Source organism: Microtus oregoni, unplaced genomic scaffold (assembly GCF_018167655.1).
Source record: "Microtus oregoni isolate MIOR12 unplaced genomic scaffold, Mior012 000069F_ref0000032, whole genome shotgun sequence".
In the NCBI taxonomy this organism is placed as follows: domain Eukaryota; kingdom Metazoa; phylum Chordata; class Mammalia; order Rodentia; family Cricetidae; genus Microtus; species Microtus oregoni.
In genome coordinates this window covers 6,099,285-6,120,488 of record NW_024543976.1, presented here as the reverse complement: position 1 = coordinate 6,120,488, position 21,204 = coordinate 6,099,285, and the positions used below count along the sequence as shown (strand labels likewise).

The 21,204-nt window shown below is 36.1% G+C and overlaps 1 protein-coding gene across 1 annotated transcript in view; it reads left to right on the top strand.

Moving 5' to 3' along the window:
- The window catches only part of LOC121440664 (A disintegrin and metalloproteinase with thrombospondin motifs 19-like), a 170,667-nt gene that overhangs the window by 49,528 nt on the left and 99,935 nt on the right, over positions 1-21,204 (top strand). Inside the window, exons 4-7 of the mRNA XM_041641459.1 lie at positions 164-336; positions 1,469-1,552; positions 2,254-2,411; positions 16,560-16,603. Coding sequence (XP_041497393.1) covers positions 164-336; positions 1,469-1,552; positions 2,254-2,411; positions 16,560-16,603 — 459 coding nt within the window. The remainder of the gene's footprint in view (positions 1-163; positions 337-1,468; positions 1,553-2,253; positions 2,412-16,559; positions 16,604-21,204) is intronic.

The following is a 21,204-nucleotide window of genomic DNA, read 5'->3' as shown; positions in this document are numbered from 1 at the left end:
GGGGAAACCGAGGAGGCCTGGGAGACGAAAGTACCTTAAAATGGCAGAATTGACATCTCCCGAGTACTGTGAGATTCCATCTTGGAGGGCTTCAAATGTGTTGCTTTCTATCATGAACGATCACTATATTATATTCTCTGAGAAATTCATTTCTCTATTCCAGATAAAGGAAGACAAAGGTCTAAAAAACCAGGAGAGAACAGAAGAGAAAAACGGTATTCATACAAATTGCCCCAAGAATACAACATCGAGACTGTAGTGGTTGCAGACCCGGCAATGGTTTCCTACCATGGAGCAGATGCAGCCAGGAGATTCATCCTAACCATCTTAAATATGGTAGGCGAACCTCAACGTGAATGAAAAGGTTTTCAAGAGAGTTCGAAGTAGATTCCAATCTAAAGAAGTCATTTGTTTTGTGGCACTGTGTTTTGACACCAAAGTTTCAAATTCTTTAAAATTTGACTCTTCCCTTTCTTTCACTAATTATGAGTAGAAATTCACTAACTCACTAATTATGGTTTGTTGTCTTAAGCACGTCAGATTGATTTGTCTCCAGGGCAACAGCAAGCAGCTCTCCAAATTTTGCTTTGTTTTAAAACCTTTGCTGTTAATTTTGAGATAGCAAAACTCTTCATTTTATTTTTCTTTCATTTTTTCCTTTCTCTGCTTCTGCCTTTATTTTCTATCTTTGAAAGACATCGTTGATAGTCGAGCCATATTGTAGTCTTGGTTTATGTGCATGGTTCTAACACAGATGTTGTAAAATAATTACAGGGTGAAATAAAAATGAATTTTGTCAACCTGCTTAACTCAAGAATGTATGCAATTTTAAATAGCAAGTATGATTCCAGTTGGTGAGCAGAACCTAATATGTTGTAGGTAAAATCCAAGCAGGCTGACTTCCAGGAAGCTAAGTATGATTGCCATCTTCTGAGGTGCAGAAGAAAGTTTGTGTCTACTGTGTTGTGTTGACATATTTTGGGAGGTAAACTTTTTTCAAGAAAAAAAATCAGAAATACTAGTGAAGAGTGTTTTTTTTTTCAGAAGAGAAAACAGAACTATGGACTGAGTATATTTTAGTGTCCATTGGTCATTGTCCCCTTGTGGACTGTTTGTCTTACTTTAGATCCATCTACCGTTCCTCATCTATATTCTGAGACTCTACTAGCCTTGTTCTCTGCCAGTCTGACAGCCAGACTGTAGTCTCATTCCTGTAGTAAGAGCTAAAGAAACACAACTTTCCTTTGTCAGCCATATGTTTTGTAATACATACTAAATAAATTTTAAGAGAAAAAACATAAAAATAAGAATGATATTTAACATCAAAAATTTGTGTTTCCTACTAGTTTTTAACATAAAGTTTTTGTACTAAGTTGAATTTTTCTCCATGTTTGGCCTTGAACAAAAGTTGTCATGTTTTTCTTTCATTTTAAGAATTTTTTTAATAGCAATTTTTATTTGCTTTTAGGTTTTTAACCTTTTCCAACACAAGAGTCTGGGCGTGCAAGTCAGCCTTCGTGTGATAAAGCTTATTCTGCTCCATGAAACACCAGTAAGAGAGTTTTGAGTTTTTATTCAATTAAGTGGGCGTGAAATTGTGCTCAGGAACTTTTAAGTGGAGAGAATTTTAAGGATATTCTTTTATTGACTCAAAATCCAAAAATATCCACTGAATCACTTAAAGTGTACATAAAAACTGGCCTTTGGTTTGGGTTAATCCCTCGATTTTATTTGAAAAATGGAATGTTCTTAGTTTCCAAGGATCCCAACAGCAAACTTTAACTTTCCAAAATGTAATTTTAAGTTATTTTAAAAGACAGCTTTCTTCTATTATTTAAACATATGTGTTGAAGGTGTTTTCTTATCTGTTTTGCAACTGAAATGGAGAACAGTCTATGGCATTGTTCTGACTAATTAAAAAATAATTAAAGAAAATCTTTTCATAAATTACAGAATTTAGTCTATTTCCCAAGTCGGAACTATCAGATGTTTAAGTGTTCCATAATGCCTCTTGGTTTCCATGGTAACTTTAGAAAGATTATGTAATTATTACACCTTCACAAATTTCAACTTTTTTGTTTGTTTAATGCTGTGTTTTGTGTGAGATCAGGATAAATTAAGACTAATTGCCTTCCATGTTCTAACTAATGTCAGAGTCTGCAGACTGGGAAGTTTCCTTAGGATCAATAAATTGATTAATTAGGTTTATCTGAGAACAATATGTCTGAAAAATGAAAGTGGCCTCTGTTGCAGGCAGATCTGTATATTGGGCACCACGGGGAGAAAATGCTGGAGAGTTTTTGTAAGTGGCAGCATGAAGAATTTGGCAGGAAGAACGATATACATTTAGAGATGTCGACAAGCTGGGGAGAAGACGTTGCTTCAGTGGATGCAGCAATCCTTATAACAAGGTAACATTTCCAAAGCCACTTAAGTTGTGTTCTTAATTCAGCATCTCTGCTGCTAATCACGTCCATTCCTCAGTACAGCTCTTGTTCCAGGATTTCTTGGCATAATGATTTTAGTCTTCTCCCTTCATTGATCACTGATTTCTCAGAAGTTTAATGTTACATCGATACTCTGTTGACAGAATATCCTTCAGTTATCTTAAAAATCGTACTCACAATTGCTGGTATCAAAGATACAACACCGATGAGAGTATCTTTAAACCTAGAGAATTTTGGTAGAAACTAAATACTATGAGGAGATACTATATGTTGCTCAGCCATCACCATACTAAGTTAACTTCTTAAGTAAATTTTGGTAATTTGTAGTTTTTCTAGGTCCATCTGAGAAGAGATTTTTCTGATGTATCTAATTAACTGCACTGTGTAGTGAATGTATTTAGAATAAATATTTGTGATGCAGGAGTAAGGATACTTGTAGCTTTAAAAACATGGCATTGGCCGGGCGGTGGTGGCGCACGCCTTTAATCCCAGCACTCGGGAGGCAGAGGCAGGCGGATCTCTGTGAGTTCGAGACCAGCCTGGTCTACAAGAGCTAGTTCCAGGACAGGCTCCAAAACCACGGAGAAACCCTGTCTCGAAAAACCACAAAAAAAAAAAAAAAACATGGCATTGTGCACAACAATATGTCCTGTGTCTGTTCTCTGTATTAACAATTGTCGGTAATATTGCTTTGCTTCCAAGCAAGAACTAACTTCTAAGCAAGAACTAACAAAACATTCATTACGTGCCAGCAATTTAATCTAAGGTCATCAAATGTATTAAACTTTCATAACATATCAGTGACAACAATATAACATGACTTGTCTGAAAAAAACCTGTGAAACTAATAATATTTTCTTATTAACTATACTCAACAATTCTAGCAATAAACCTTTGTAAAATAAAAACTGTATTCAAGAACATGAGTGGACTTCCACTTGCAGCTGAGTGCGTGTAACTGATACTGAACTTGTATGCCAAACTGGCACGAAACGAGAAAATTTAGGTGGCAACAGTTTGAAGCCTTTGGAATATAATCTTTTTTTTTTTTAATGCGGTGAATTTTTTTTTATTTTTTTTTATTGAGAAAAGGAGAAAAAAAAAAACAAGTTTCCACCTCCTCCCAGCCTCCCATTTCCCTCCCCCTCCTCCCACCCTTCTCCCCCTCCCCCCACTCCTTTCCCCCTCCCTCTCCAGTCCAAAGAGCAGTCAGGGTTTTCTGCCCTGTGGTAAGTCCTAGGTCCTCCCCCCTCCGTCCATATCTAGGAAGGTGAACATCCAAACTGGCTAGGCTCTCACCAAGCCAGCACATTAAGCAGGATCAAAACCCCATGCCATTGTCCTTGGCGTCTCATCAGCCCTCATTGTTCGCCATGTTCAGAGAGTCCAGTTTTATCCCATGCTTTTTCAGTCACAGTCCAGCTGGCCTTGGTGAGCTCCCAATAGATCAGCTCCACTGTCGAAAAACATATAGTTATCCTCTTGGCTAAGGGAAGTAGACAAAATTACCGGGGAGAAAATTGGAATCTTGGGGGTGGGGTGGGATGTGGGTAAGGGGAGGTGGGTAGAGAAAAGTTAGAAGGGAAGGAGGGGGGGCCTTGGGAAAACAGGAGGATTGGGATAAAGGAAGGTTGGACAGGGGAGCACGGAACCACAATTCTTAGTTAAGGGAGCCACTGTAGGGTTGGCAAGAGACTTGAACCTAGAGTGGCTCCCAGGAGCCCAAGGCAATGTCCCCAGTTAGTTCCTTGGGCAGCTGAAGATAGGGAGCCTGAAATGACCCTATCCTATATTAATACTGACGAATATCTTGCATATCACCATAGAACCTTCATCTGGTGATGGATGGAGATAGAGACAGAGATCCACACTGGAGCACTGAACTGAGCTCCCAAGGTCCCAATGAGGAGCAGAAGGAGGGAGAACATGAGCAAAGAAGTCGGGACCACGAGGGGTGCACCCACCCACTGAGACAGTGGAGCTGATCTATTGGAATATAATCTTTAAAAGAAGGAAAATGTACTAGGAACCCACAGTTAACCCTGCTCTGTGTTGGAGGACAGTTTCTCAGCTGATAGAACAGTCAGGATCTCAGTCGATCCTCAGGGTACTCCTGAAAATACCAAAGCACAGAACCCTATGCTCTGGATTTCAGATATTTAAAACAGCGCTGATAGTTGGACGAGTCAGTCTACAAGTGTGAGGCCGTTTTGATCCTTTTCAGCACTCTTGGTATTTATCTAAGATACTCAGAAAGGCTGTGTTATCAGCATGACAATCTAAGGGGATCTGTTCTGACCCAGCTCAGTCTTTGCTGGTTAGTAGAGAGTTTTTCCCCATTTACAGGACCTTGAGTATCTTCTCAGGCTTTTGATAGATTCTCCAGTAGGGGTGGGAGGATAACGAAAACAAATACAAAAAGAAAACAACCCCTTAATACTTTCTTTTATATGATTTGTCTTACCTGTGGTGTCTCTTCACAGCACTAGAACAGAGGCTAAGACATGCACATGTCTTTAAATAAAATGCAGAGTAAATCTTGAAAGCAATTAAAAACCCAAATTTGCTCTTTGAAAATCAGCTGTCTGGAAACAGATTGACATAACTATGAGTGACAAATTCTTAATAAACTCTCCAATGTCATTCAACAGTGAAAAGATAATCTATTCCTTAAGTGATACTTAGATCTACTCTACAAAAAAAAAAAAAAGAATGACAACATTCCTTAACTACTTACGTAATGTTAATTAGCGTAAGACCCTAGACTTGGGCATGAAAGGTACAAGGGAGGTGCTTGAGTGTAAAGCAGAAGAAAATCTTTCTGAACAGTGGAGGACAATGACTTCCTAAAAACAAGAATAGGAACAAACCGCAAACTACTCGCATTGATTTTCTCCTGTCTCTTGCTCTCACAAAATGCGTGGTGCACCTGGTAGGGTAGTGAGGTGACTTGGAAAGAGTTCTGGGACCGAATATGATCAAAACACACTACTGCCTTTTGTGTTGTACAAATATTTGTTTGTGTGAATGTTGTACAAAACTCTCAAAGAACTAATACAAATTGAAAAAGATATACTGTACTAAGAAACATAAAACCACCCACTTTGGACTTTTTTATAATTGTTTTTATTGAGTTATATATTTTTCTCCACTCCCTTTCCCTTCTTTCCCCTACCCTTCAGCCCTTTCCCATGGTTTCCATGCTCTCAATTTATTCAGGAGATCTTGTTGTTGTTGTTTTTTCCTACTTCCCATGTAGATTAGATCCATATATGTCTCTTAGGGTCCTGTTTGTTGTCTAGGTTCTCTGGGTTGCGAATTGCAGGCTGGTTTTCTTTGCTTTATGTCTAAAAGCCATTTATGCGGGAATACATATGATATTTGTCTTTCTGGGTCTGGGTTACCTCACTCAAAATGATGTTTTCTAGACCCATTGATTCGCCTTCAAATTTAAAGGTGTCATATTTTTTTTTCTTCTCTGAGTACTCCATTGTGTAAATGTATCACATCTTTATTCATTCTTCAGTCGAGGTGCATTAAAATTGTTTCCAGGTTCTGGCTATGACAAACAATGCTGCTATGAACATAGTTGAGCACATGTCTTTGTGGTATGATTGAGCATCCTTTGGGTATATACCCAAAAGTGATATTGCTGGGTCCTGAGGAAGGTTGTTTCCTAATTTTCTGAGAAATCACCATACTGATTTCCAAAGCAGCGGTACCAGTTTCCACTCCCACCAGTAATGCAGGAGTGTTCCCTTTACCCCACATCCTGTCCAGCATAAGTTGTCATCAGTGTTTTTGATCTTGGCCATCCTTACAGGTGTAAGATGGAATCTCAGAGTTAGAGGACGCTTGCCCTGTCAGCTGGAAAGGCAGCCACATAGTATATCTCCAGCCTCCAGGTCACTTGTATTTAGTGTCCATGTAAATCTGTTTGAAATTTATTTTGTTTGAAACCTCTACCAGTGTGGCATTCACTCTAACAGCCAGAGGGAACCATGCCACTCTTTTTCTGTTCATTCAGAGGGAGGACCCTAAAAGTGTTCCAATTTATTTGATTTATTCTTTATAGAAATTGTTAATGTGGTACTCTTTGAGAAGTTTCCTACAAATATCCTTATCTATGACACTGAGCATGTGGCAATACTTTTACGTTACTAAAGTACTTGTTCTGTCGATGGTATACACACATACGCTCTTCCTGGGGGCTTCCGGGCTGTTTTCTCTCACCCACCTGTGAGGCAAAGGCTTGTCCGGAGGATCCGTATCTCTGCTGCTTGTTCTCCACTGCTGAAAACCAGAGCACTAATGAGAAAGATTTAGTCCTAAATGACCTCCAACTAGCGGGTCAGAAACAACTAAATGAGTGTTTGTGTGATCTGAAGGAATGTTTCATTGCTTAAAGAGTGTAAAATAATGGTGATCAGACCTTTAATTTGTAAGAAAGCTATGAAAAAAAGAAGACAAGTTGAGCATCAGGGATCCCTTATTCTTACTCATGTTTGTCAGCTCCATTTCAAACCGAGTTTCTATTGAATGTTTCTCTTAGACAGTTGCTAAATGTTGTGGGCTACGTGGACACGTCACCAGGAAGAAATTGTAGCTCCGGGATTAATCTTGGTCTCAGCTCCAAGGCATAATGCTCTTATAAGTTTGAACCTATCTGAGGTAATATGTTTGTTAAGTTGTTCTGTGTGATAAAATGAAGTAAATAATTTACAGCTGACCTAGTGCTGTGGCCTCATGGCAACAGGAACGCGAGAAAGCTTCTCCCATGCGTCATCGCTAGAATTTCTCAGCATAATTGTCACATTTCTCTCTGATTTATAGTGAGAGCCTAAATCTCTGGCTCTGGAAAACAGCCTTGTTTAAAATTTAATTTTCATAATAATTTTTGCCTACGTTTATTTAAATGATTCCGGTTTATCTGCAATCCTTCTCAAAATTAATTTCAAATGAGTGCCATTGGCAAGAAAGATAGAAAATTTAATAAAACAGAGATGGCAGAAGTATCTTGATTTAATAAAAATCACAGAATCATTTCTGAATGAATCATTTATAGGTATATCCCAGGGCACTGTAAAACTTTACAATGAGGTTTATTCTCTGATGCATCTTCATTCCTGGAAATTAAAGACTATTTTTTTCAATATAAATCAGAACTTAAACAGAATTTATTGGTCTTCTCAGTTTAGACTAAGCGTATCATTTCCACAAATTCACATAATGAAATTCTCTGAGGCCGATTTCACAAACACCAAGTCAACATGAGCCAAAATGTGAATTTGAGACTGCAGGAACACAGGTCTAGGCTGCAAAGCAATTCTCTTCTCCACAACACACACACACACACACACACACACACACACACACACACACATCTTGAAATTAGTAATATATTACTTTGGTCATCTGCAAAAACATCTCTGACCAATGAAGATTAAGAACCCCAGAGTCATGTGAGGTCAAATGCTGCTGACAGGTTAGTCTTCAGCTGTAATGGTGATGCTTCCAGCGGTTTTGGTAGAAGCACATTTTAGATTCTATATAAAAGTATGCTTTATTATTTCTTTGTTTTACTAAGTGAACAGAAATTGGCTGTTCAAAGTCTCTTGGCGCCCTTCAAAACAAACAGTACATTTATCCTAGCTCTATAATATTGTTTACTTACAGATGAAGACCTTTGATTCACTTTATGTAAATCAGATAGCTCTATTGCAGCCTTATGTGCATTGATACGATACACTATATATTTAAGGGAGAAAAGCACCAAACCTGTTCCTCCTACATCTAAGGATACTTTGCGCTCCATGACTGGGGTCCTGGGGTTGACTGTATTTTATGTGGCTCTTAAATTTGCCATAATAACATAACATTTGGTTTTATTTGTTTGGTGTGTTTTATTTTCTGCTTGTTTGATGGCAATAGAATTTTTTAAAAATAGAACTGTCTGTTATTTAATTCATACAAAACCACCTTAGGCTTCCTGCTTATCGATTCTCAGCATTACAGAGGTGCATCATGCTTCCTAGACTCTAGAGGAGCCCGTTTCCTTTACCACCATGGCATTTCGTAGATTCAGATAAAGAACACGTGAGTGTGATATTTCATTTGAGCCTACTGCTTTTTCTCTCTGCAGAAGCACAGGAAAGTATTCCATTACAACATATGTATATACACCTCAATTTTAACCAATACTCAGCGTGTACAATTTGGTATTATGTCTCCATGAAAAACTGATTTCTGTAGCTATCTATGTTGCGTGCTTTTTATTTTTCTCATTGATTTATTTACTGTGTATATGGCAGCCACCCTTTCCTAAGACCATTGATCTACAGTTATGTTCATACCCTGAATCCATTTAATTACTTGGACATACTTTTTTTCCCTTATCATTTGGAATTGGTTCAAAATGTAGATATTGAATTTGTCTGGGTTGACCACCACACGAAGCAGGTCTGAAGTGGCTAAGAGACGTTCACAGTGTCCATAATCACCAAAGAATCAGGCATGAGGAAAGACACCGAAGGGGGCATGATGGGAATTTCATCTTCTGATGTAGATCATTAAAAGTCATTAGCCACCTGTTAGTCTAGTCTTACCTTTACACACTCTGAAAAGGCTAGATTCATTCTGGAAACCATGTTCTGTTTTTAGTTTTTTCCTTTTGTTTATTTAAGTACCATCACATCTCATCGTGTCATTTACTCATCCTGCTCCCTTCTTTCCCTCCCATGTAGCCCTTTTTAACCCCCTAATTTACAAGGTCTCCTCTTCGTTAACTATTGATATTCAAATACTAATTTATATATATAAATTATATATAAACTTGCTAAGCCTGTCCTGTGTTGCCTTCACACATAGGTTTCTAGGGCTGATGATGTAGCTATACGACATCTCCTCCACCCATGGTTCAGTCAACATCAGGAAAAGGAGATGGAAAGATTGTACGAGCCAAGGGACCAGGGTGTCTGCTGTGAGATTGTATCTGCTAGAAATGATAAACTGCACACATGATGTTCCAATAACGTGGATGCCTAAAGAAAACCAGATCAGTTCCAACAGCAGTTGACAACCCAACACAGATGAGGGACAGCTCTTGTTTAGAAGCATACGCTTAGAATGTTATGAGCAAATATATGAGGAAACAAGACGTTCCCTGTAGAACAATGCTAATGCGGGGGTGGGACAGGAGCATGGCTTTAAGGTTTAACTTAAAGCTGTCAAGGAAACACTCAGTTTTATGTAATCCTCTAATTATAGCCCTAGAAATGCATGTTTTAGATGAAAGCAATCTTGTTTTGCCTAAAGGACAAGTTTTTCAGTTCTTTTATTTTTGTTTTTGTTTGTTTTCGTTCTTTGTCTGTTAAAGGGGCTGTTACAGCTTGACCTTGGGGAAGTTTAGCTGTAGTTGTAATTTGCACAAGATATCATTTTGTGTCTTCACTGTCTTCTGACTTTGTAGTGTGATGTCCGATGATCTTTTTCTTGATGAAAATCATAGGCATGGGAACTCTCAGAGCAAATATGTAATCAGATTATTTAGTTCATCGATGTTTGCTTTCTGTTCTTTCCTATTTCTTTTTAACATCTAAAAATGAATTTTACTTTGTGACATTAATTCAGTTGGTATAATAGACTTTAAGGCATATTCCTAAGAGCCAACCTTAAGTATCCAGAAAAAACTAACATCCTGTTACTATTCTAAAAGCTTGGAAAATGACAGCATATGAAACAAAACCTTAAAATTTCTCTAAATAAGATACAACATTGCAATATTAGTAGTACAGAAAATACATTGTAATTGGGCAACAGCATATCTTACCTCTATGTATGTCTGTTGCATTTTGCGGATGGGTCAAATCCATGACAGTCAGATAAGACAATCTTTTTTCTGCACAGGTATCCTTAGCAAAAGTAAATGAAGATGTGATGTTAAATCACACCAAAACTAGGGAAAAGTTTAATGTTCAAGAGGACCTCAGTCTACCTTAGTTGAACTCAAGTGAGTTATTGGAAAGGGGAATCTCACTAAGACACCAAAGGAATTCAAGAAGAGAAATTCTTGATTTATTATGGAGAAATTTATATGATGAGTTGTATGTTTGTATTAACTTGTAACAACAAAATAACTAGTGTATTCCTAAACTTTAGGTATAATTGAATAAATTAATTTCATACTAAGTCCCCTTGTGCCTAGTATTATAAAGATGTTTAGAGTTTGAACTTTCTCATGTCAGTTAAATTCTTTCACATTACTCTTGAATTAAAGTTTGTTATATGTCTGCTTCATAGAATTTTTTTGTTACAAATTTGCCAGGAGAAAAGACAAATCATCTAATGATTGTTTATATTAAAATAATTCATCCCTATCTCATTTTAATCAACCACTATCCATTTTGTTTTCCTCTAAACTTTTAAAAGAAAAATAATTTGCTTCAATACTAATTTTGCAATAATTTATAGTCTTCAATTGAATAAAGATTACTTTGAACAGGTGTTAAAAGTTAAGTATCTCTTCATGCTGTAATGCAAACCTGCAATCCTACCTTTCAGGATGTAGAGGCAGGAGAATCATATTGACTGGTCAGACATTCGAGCCAGGCTGGGTTACATGATACTTTGTCACAAAAACAAAACGAAGTGTTTGATTTGATCTGAGTCAATGAGAACTTATTATTGAGACATTAGTGTGGACCTTTAAAGGGTTTAATAAAAGTTTTTGCATGTTATTAAATACAATAAAATAATCCACATGTGAATTTTTTTGCACATTGATATTTGTTCTTCATTTGTTGTTCATTTTTGATACTTAATTTCTAACTGGCAAATTACAGATGAGTGCATTCTGTTTAATTTTGTGATCATACAGTTGGATAAATAGTAAGAAAGTGCCCCATTTTAGGACACTCATAAATTGAATTTAAGATATAAGAAGTATCTCTTATGTGCACAGATTAGCCATAAACAAAAAGGTCTGCCAAGGAGAATGCAGCTTGAGGAGGAAATGCAGAAGCTGCCCAGGGGAGTTGGTTCTTTGACACGCTCCCTTTGAAATACTCTGCACATCTTGTTGCATCGCTTTTCTCTTAAGGTCCAGGCAGAGGAAAGCTTTCAAGGCTGTGCAAAGTGGGAAGGGGAAATGAAATAATTACTGATGGCTATAACTTACGGATATATAGACCTTACATGAAAGTATGTGTGGTCAAAGCTCTGCCAACAACCATAGGCTGTCAAGAAGGGAATCCTCTGTATCATCTAGGATTATAGGATAGGAACAAAATGCCACACCCCAACTAGTCACACCATGAATTTGCTTTCAAAATGTAATTACTCAGTAACAATATTTTTTAAACTTCCCAGCAAGGACCCTCTCTCAAAGTATGCCGCAAAATGGAAACTCAGATAAAGAATCAGTGATCAAGTCCATAATTAATTCAAAATTTCAGGAACAGATTATCTTTGATTGTGAGAACCTAATGTAACAATAATGAGTAATACATAAAAAATAAGAATGACAATTAAAAATAAGCATGCTTACATTATTAAGAGCAAAAAGGTCTATTTTTTTAATTAAAAAATAGATGGCAAGCCGGGCGATGGTGGCACATGCCTTTAATCCCAGCACTCGGGAGGCAGAGGCAGGTGGATCTCTGTGAGTTCGAGACCAGCCTGGTCTACAGAGCTAGTTCTAGGACAGGCTCCAAAGCCACAGAGAAACCCTGTCTCGAAAAAGCAAAAAAAAAAAAAAAATAGATGACAGTGAAATACTTGGAAAGCAGAATACTTGTTTTGAATACTGAAAACAATTTTATAAAATATGGTGTTTACACTTAAATTCTCCATTTGTTAGTTGAGGAGCAGATTAGATATCGATGAGTAGGGCATGAATGAGATGAATGGTAAATTTGAGGACTTCTTCCAGAAGGCTGTACGGAGTGCTTAAGAGTTGGAATATTTAAAAGCTATTGAGTGTTTGCTAAAATAAGAAGAAGGATGTTCCAGGAGAACTGAGTAGAAAGGCTGTCACAGATAATCTTACTCATTTTCCTTTGTTCATGGATCTTAAAAATTGAAAATAACCCAAATATCAAAGAAGATAAATAAAAACAGTATGAGCACCCCTGTACATAGGTCTGACTGAACGTATGACCCAAAGGAAAAGAAAGTCAAAACACCAGAAACCAAATGTATGAAATAAGAGCAAAAAATTATGTTAGATTCTAACCAATACTTATGAATGAGAGAATAAAATGAAATCATGTGTTTTATGCTTCATGATTCAGTAATGGCAACCTAAACTTCTCTCTAAAGCCAGGATAGATGGCACATGGCTTTAATCCCAGTAGTCTAGGGGCAGAAGCAAATGGATCTTCGTGAGTTTGAGGCCAGCAGAGGCTACCTAGTGAGAATACGTTTCAAATTAATGACCACCAAAATTCTATGTGAATAGTCAACTTTCCATTCTGAGTAAATTGAAGATACTGAAAGTGTAGGAGACAAAACCTGCGGAAATTTAATGTTATAGGTGTTTACTTTATTATACTTAGAAGGACTAACATGCTGTCTAGTAAAAATAAAAAAGGCAAGCTGTATCTGATAAAAGAAAGTGTTAAGCATACAGACAAATTGCTAAGTAAGCATTGGTGGCTTGAAAAGGGACCTATTTTGAGATGCATAAATGAAGATGCAACTGGGAAAACAACAGAGCTCAAAGAAAGACTTTTGTGTAATCATGGAACAAGAATCTGATTTCCAGAATGTGATAACCAATCCAGCATAGTCACATAGAATACATCACTGTGGAAACAGAGAGAGTGTGGTCCCTAGTGTTCAGAGGTCAGCTATCTTAGTGTATTTGGTGAGGATCAAGGCAGGCCAATTAAATCTGTATCCAATAAATTTATAAGTAATTAGCAGGATGCCTAATAAGGAACAACATCTGAGCTCGATCTCTGACCTCCATATACATGCTCATTCACATACATGTTCACCTACATACACACATATATACAGCACACACAAATAGACTAGTCAATATGTAAATGTTTTCAATACAAAAATAAATGAATAGATAGGTGAAAGGTATTATCTAAACCAAGATGGCATTAAAGTATTTTATTAAGAAAAAACAGAATAGTTGAGTATTGGGTACATCTATAAAGCCTACACTTGGTGGCTGAAGTAAAGTTGTCACAAGTTTGAGGTATGCTTAGTCTACATTACAAGCACTACTAGGTTATCCAGAGCTATATAGTAAGATTTTATCTTTAAAAAACAGACATAAAAACAAACAAAAAATTCAAGAAAAAGATAAAAGATATGGAAGATACTGAATTAAAAGCATTTAGTGTCTTTGGTTTCATTTCTCTTTTTAGAAAAAGAGTAAAAATAAATTTGGGCTTTTAACACTTAAGTCTTGTCTGGGCAAAATAATGTCACCCTTAAATGCCCAGGCTCCCATCTCCAGACATTGAATATACTACCATATATGCCTTAAAAGACTTTGTAGATGTGATTACATTAAGGATGTTGAGAGCAGAGACTATCCTGAGTTGTCTGTGGGGCCCAATTTAGTCACAGGCCATAAAAGATAGATAGAAACTTTTGTAGAAGACATTACACTGTGGCAGGATGACTGTGGCCTGGAACTCGAATTTCAGAATTTTCGTCTCTAGATTGTAAGCACAAAACTATGTACTGCTTTCAGCTTCTAAATCATGCAACTATTATAGCAGCAATAGAAAATCAGTGTATCCTTTTTAATAATAATTGTTTTAATAAAAAAATGAATGGCCAATTGCTAGGCAGGAGGATAGGCAGGGCCGGCAGGGAGAGAATGAATAGGAGGAGAAATGTAGGCTTGAAAAGAAGAAGGGGAAAATGAGAGAAGAAGGAAGGGAGAACAAGGGAGACACCTGTGGCAAGAAACCAGGCAGATACCAATCAGACATAGAGACATCAGGAAAAGAAGATATACAGAAAGAAGAAGGTAGAAAACCCCGACGCAAAATGAAAATATAAAGAGAAACATGTTAATTTAGGTAAAAGAGCTAGCCAGGTCAAGCATTCAAAATAAATAATAATTCTGTATGTTATGACTTGGAATCTGGCTGGTGGCCCAAAAGAAAGAGCCTGGTACAATAGTAAGTCCAAATATACAAATAATCAATAAGTTGAATGCTATACAAGAATATTATATAGCTAGTTTTACATGTTTAACCGTGTTCTGTTTGCAAGAGACTCAGAAAAATGCAAGTTGAATCTAAGACCAAGAAAAACTGTCCTAACAGACACATTAATGATGAGAATATTAAGGAAGGGCCTAGTTTTTTCAACTTAATGTACAGAAGAGTCTCCTGTGAGGAGACCACTTCAGTCAAGGAAATACTTGCATCCTATTGGGCTATAGGCTTGTAAACATGTATGAGTGTGTTGAGGGATCAGCCCGCTGTGGGTGGTGCTGCTATTGAACGGTTGGTCCTTGGAAGAATAAGAAAAGAGCTGAGGATGAACTGGAGGCAATCCAGTAAGCAGCATTCCTTAATGATTCTAGTCTATGCTCCTCCCTGAGTTTCTGCCCTGGCTTTCTTCAGTGATGGACTGTACTTGAGAAGTGTAAGCCAAATGAAGCCTTTCCTCCCCCAAGATGCTTCTGAGCAGTGTTTAATCATAGCAACAGAAAAGCAAACTAGAACAAGAGATAAATGTGATATTTATCCAGAAATAAAACCAATAATTCAAAATAGATAAAATCCATAAAACTGAGAGTTTAATTAGTCAATAAGTTAGCTTTGAAGTGAACAAAGCAAAAATTAATAGACACTCCCATGGTAACATCAAAACCTTATAACTTTAATGGAATTTTAACATTTCTTCCTTACTAATAAATTCAAAATCAATTCTAAGTTGTTTATTTCATTAAGCAATTCTATTTCATGATATGTAATAGGTTAATCTAGTGAACATGTGAAGAAGTCTTTTTGAGAAAATAATGTATTTAAATATACAATGAAATTTTTGAGGCCATAGATAGTTATTAAACTGTACAGGATTCTGCTGACTCAAACAATGTGTAAATAGATAACTACTATTAATATCAATATTATTGATGAAGTTTCACCAGTCTTGTATGCATCTTTTTGACAGTGACTTTAAAAAAAAAGCCAATTTCCAATATATCTCTACCATACCCTCTGTCTGCCTTACACACACACACACACACACACACACACACACACACACACACGGAGAAATGGGGACTTAACTGGGTCAGTAATCTTGAGAGTAATAGTTATAAGAACTTAAATGCTAAGAAATGGGATATCACTTCTATATTAGGTACAAGAAATATGGCAATAAAGATCCATCAAAAATCTCAATAATTACTATATGTCTGATGTTGTTTTAATACCTTATGTGTAATACTCATTTAATTGCATGATAAACCTATATTTTAAATGATTGTACATTGCAATATTATTTATTCTGCACAATAAATATATAGGGCTGTGCCTCTGTGCTTTAGATGAATGCAAGACTGTTCGGTAATGTTAAGTAGTTAAGGAATGCTCTCGAACATACAGTACTGCAATTCACAGAGCCCATTTACGTAAAATGCTAAATTTTCTCATGCCCTTTTAAAAATGCTTTTCAGTGTCAAAAATGAGTTTTTGACAATCTTGGAAGGAAAACGGTGGATGACTTTAAATTATATTCCTTATCTATAAACTCTCGACCTGGAAATTCCTTTGTCATATGAAAGAGTGTTATAATATTTTCCTATGGTAAATCATTTCCCAACATCATAAACTATTTTGTGTAACAACACAATGAAATTTTTTTCAGAAAAATGCCAAACAAAGCAAGCTTTTTATCTCTGAACTAGTGTCTATTAAATAGGAATATATCTCATGACTAAATAATATATCTTCATTATTAAACTTGCATTGATCATTTTTTCAGATCTATTCCTTAATGTTAATCTGACTTATATTAAATTCGAGGGAATAGACAGTGTAGCTAATGTCACTGTGACGATGAGTCATGATGATTGGCAGCTGTCTGAAAGAATCTATCTTTACTTTGGTTTTCTACTCTCCTTTTTAGGAAAGATTTCTGTGTCCATAAGGATGAGCCATGTGATACTGTAGGTAAGTATTTGTGATAACCATTCATCTGAGGAACATTGGAGTACTTAGATGCTTGTGTTGCTTACATATGATAAATTATTTGAGGGTGTTGACTTTGAAAAGGTATTTTTGCAATGTAATGTATGTATATATATATTTCATTTATATGTTAAATCATAGGTTAACACTTCAGTTACAAATGAAACAATTTAAAGTCATACATAAACTATACACTAGAGATACTTTACATGTATTTTAAGACTATTTTCATTTCTTTTTTTCCTTTTCCAAAAGATACACAAACATATTCAACAACATTTTATTTATGAGTGAATGATTCTCATCTTGCTTCCTCTGCGTCTGGCTGGTGACTTCATCTGCCTTTCCTCTTCCCAGAGTTCTCCAAGTCTAGTCACCCCACCTATACTTCCTCCCTGGCTACTGAACAATCAGCATTTTATTAAACCAATATGAATGACAAATCTTTACAGTGTACAAGAGCATTATCCCACAGTAATTTACTGTTCTATCCTTTTAACTGTGAGTTATACATATAGGATATGTATAGTATACATATAGGATAGTTATACATATAGGAGATATATATGTATATATACATATATATGTGTGCTGATTCATGCTTATTTCTTTTATACTTTAAAGTCTGTGGCTAGAGGTGTATTATATTCATTGAAAAATGCTTTAGTTTATTATTGACTATTTAAAATTTTAAATTTCTTGCTTTTGGCAAATAGTAAGTATAACCTTTTTCCATGTAAATATTTGGGTTCTCTGTAAATTAGTGGCAAAATTAACTATTCAAAGAAGATAAAATACATTTATCCTAAATTAACATATCTAAATCTAATAACAAATTGAGTAATATTTATACTGGGATTCCTGGCTACTCACTGTAGTGGAAGAGATGATAGTAGATATTAGAAACCTCCATTCAACTTGAATAGATAATTATGAATAAAGTAGTTTAAAGTCTACAACAAGCATTCAGCATACTTGTATGAGTTTAGCCATTATGAAGTGCTAGTGGGCATTCCATGAAGATGGTCACAGAAATGCAAATGGAATAGGTTCTGAAACATAGAGGTAATCCACCCCTGGCTGTTCATTTGAACACTAGTAGATACTACAGTGAGAGTTTTTGCAAATTCAATTATACTCTTTCACTTTACCTTAAGGTATGGAAATCTACCTAAGCAGCTCTTTAATCAAGTAAGGAGCTTAATTATACCAACATTCCCATACATCAGATAAAAATCCACTATGGTCAACATCCTGATTTTAGCTGTGTGAGATCCTAGACAGAGAATTCTCTCTTCTCAATTTAGCCTGAGGAAAGTTCTTAGAACAAAAGCAAAAAGCAACTAAATTCTTTGCCAAAATTCCACATCACAGGACTCTCCTCTAACCCAATGGCTAATATATTTCTCCTTTGAAACCACTTGATGTGGGCCTCCAGAGTCCTCATTCCTCTCAGAATTTCAGTTTTCCAGCCTCTTACTAGAGCAACCGATGAAGCTTTGCCTAAAGCATTCAACTACTTTTCTAGTCCTAAATCCCAAGTCTTCTGTACTCCCCAAAAAACAACACTGTCAGGGGGTTCACAGCAGTGATACACTCTGATAAGAGCTTCTGTATAGAGACTTTCTTTTGATGTGATAAACACCCCAATCAAGGCTACTTATATAATAAAGCTTGTTTTGGCTTGTGGTTCCAGGAGGATTAGTGTCCATCACGGTGCCAAAATATAGCAATAAGAGACAGGCATGGAGGCAGGAGTAAAAGTTATAGCACTCATCTTGAACCAAAAGCATGAACCAGAGAAAACAAGAAGTATTTGGTGGTTCTAGTGAAAATGGTTCATACTTTCATCTGTTTGAATATTTTGTCCCCAGCTTCTGGAATTGTTTGGGAAGGATGAAGAGATGTGACCTTGTTGGGAAGGTGTGTCAAAAGACTTGCAGCTTTCTGGCATTCCAGTTCTTTGCTTGCTGTTTGTGAATCAAGATGGAAGCTCTTAGCTGTTCCTGACACCTGGTTTTATCATCAGAGGCTCCAACCCTCTGAAACTATAAGCCCAACTGAGTGCTTTGTTTTATAATTTTTCTTGATCATGCTGTTTATTGAAAGAATAAAAAAGTAACTAAGACAAATGGCATGAGTATTTAAGCTGCCAAAGCTAGCCTCCAGTGCTATACTTCCTCCAATATTCTAAACCCTCTAAATCTCCCCAAACAGTGCCAACAGCTTAGAACCAAGGGCTCAATACAGAAGACTATAGGAGACGTTGTTATTCAATTCTCCAAATGAGTTACTGAAATTGCTCATTTTCACTGTGCTGGGGGTCAATTAATGATTTTAAATCTAATATTATTTTGTTTGTTTGCTTGTTTGTTTTCTGAATTTGATTATTTCTACATTTGGTGCATATCTATTTACCATTTTAGTAATATTCTTGTTTTGAATTTTTCTTTAATAAGAATAAATTATCTGCGCTTAGCTCTTCTAGTTAGTATTATTTTTAAAGTCAATTTAGTTGGATGTCAGAATAGTTTGTTTCTTGGTTTCATTTTCTTAGACTACTTTTTTCCAATGCTTACTGTTAAGGTGCTATCTGTCATTCGGCATGAGGTATATTTCTTAGAGACAGTAAAATGATGGGTCATGCCATGTGTTCATGGATTCGGGACCATCCACTGGAGAATAAGTAACCCCTAGTGACCACTTGCCCCCAAAATAATGATTTTTACTCCAGCAGAAGAAATAAACTACCATTAATCTCATATTCTTATTTATACTTTTAGTATGTTTTGAATTGAAATAGAATTGTATTACATTTCTTTAAACCATTCCCATGTTAGACATTTCTGATAGAGTACTGACAGAGTAGTACTGGACAGTCTTTGTCTTAGAGTTTTTACGGTGTCGCAATAAAATTCCATAAACAATGTGGTTTAAAAGCAATAAAAGTCTATTTCTTAGTGTTCTGGAAAGTCCAAGGTCAAGACACCAGTATATTTGATAAAATGTTTTATCATGGCCTTTTCTCTTTCTGTCTCATGAATGGCACCTTCTAGCATGTGATTCTCTTGTCTCAACATGCCAGGATTGATGGTGCCACCATGCTTGGCTTCTTTATAGCAGTGGTAGTGATATATCTACAATGTTAGCTTAAATGATGAGCTAAAACATTAAATACTACCACAGTGCTTTACCTATTAACATAAGATTTAAAGAGGTAGTGGAGAAATAGCATGAGACCAATTTCTTAAATGATATTAGCCTTTAATATTTCCTTTTATAAATGACACTAGTGGTGGATTATCGATAAGTAAGTAAGATAGAAATAAACAAACAACTTGTCTTCATCCAAATCATATTCACGAAAGTTTAAAGTTGCTTTTTCATAACTGCCAAATCCTGGAAGCAACTGAAATACTCTTTAGAAAGCAAATGGGTAAGCAATCTGTGGAAAAGAGCATTATAAAAAAAAGTCATCCAGCAATGGTAAAGAAGGAGCTGTTGGTCTACATAAGTGTTTGGGAGGACCTAAAAGTGAGCTGAATGTAACAAAGACTCTTAAAAGTGACAGAGGTCATGACTACATGTCTGGGATGATCTTTTGAGGGCAATCATGGTGGCACATACGACAGATCAGATTCTAGGTTTCACTGGAGGAGCAAGCTGACTTTGTCTTCTTTAATTCTTGGCCGATGTTGGGTATTTTCTTAGGTGCTGTCCAGAACATAAGTCACACATTTTTTGTCTATTTTGGCAAGACGTGCTGTGGAGATAAGACTTGGACACATGATTCTAAAGAAGAAGAGTAAAGCTTGCTGTCCTTTATTTACTTCTCAAGACCTTACAGCTCAAAATTGATATTAATTTTCATTTCTACTGGAAACTGTTTAAATGCAGCTTAAACCCCGAATACTGAAACATAATTAAACATCTTTCTCCTCAAAACAAAATCATATTAATTGGAAAAATCTATATTTTCCATGTAGTTATTACAGTTATTCTTAGGAACGTTGAGGATTGGCAACTTTGTGCACAGCATAGGTTACCCAAAGTCATCCATAGAAGTGACATTTGCTAAGTGTCTCTTAGAAGACAGCATCGTCTCTCTGAACTTTTTAAGAATTCACTATGGTAAAATATAGTTAATTATTTTTACAAATAAAGGCAAATGGATGTAATATTTAAAGTTACCATGTTTCTGGCAGGGTCCCATGTGCTTAGAATTCAGCATCTAATCAATTAGAGTTCCTGCTTCCCTGAGCAAGTATTATCAGTGTGAAGACTGTTTTAGAGAGAACAAAACTTACCCAAATCACAGCCTAGCTTGAAATTGGTAGCCAGTTAGATTTTATTTGACACAGGAGCACAAATCATCAATTTTAGACGAGTTATAAAACTGGCTTTATTGGGGTATAATCGGTATCCAAAATCTGCCTCTATTTAAAGCATATAGTTTGATCAGTTTAGAAATGTCAGTTTGTAAAATCTTAATTTTCATTACTTTGCCTACTTTATACTTCAGAACATAGGTTGTGAATGAACTAGTCCATTTGGAATTTTAAAATATTGAACACTTTTGGGGG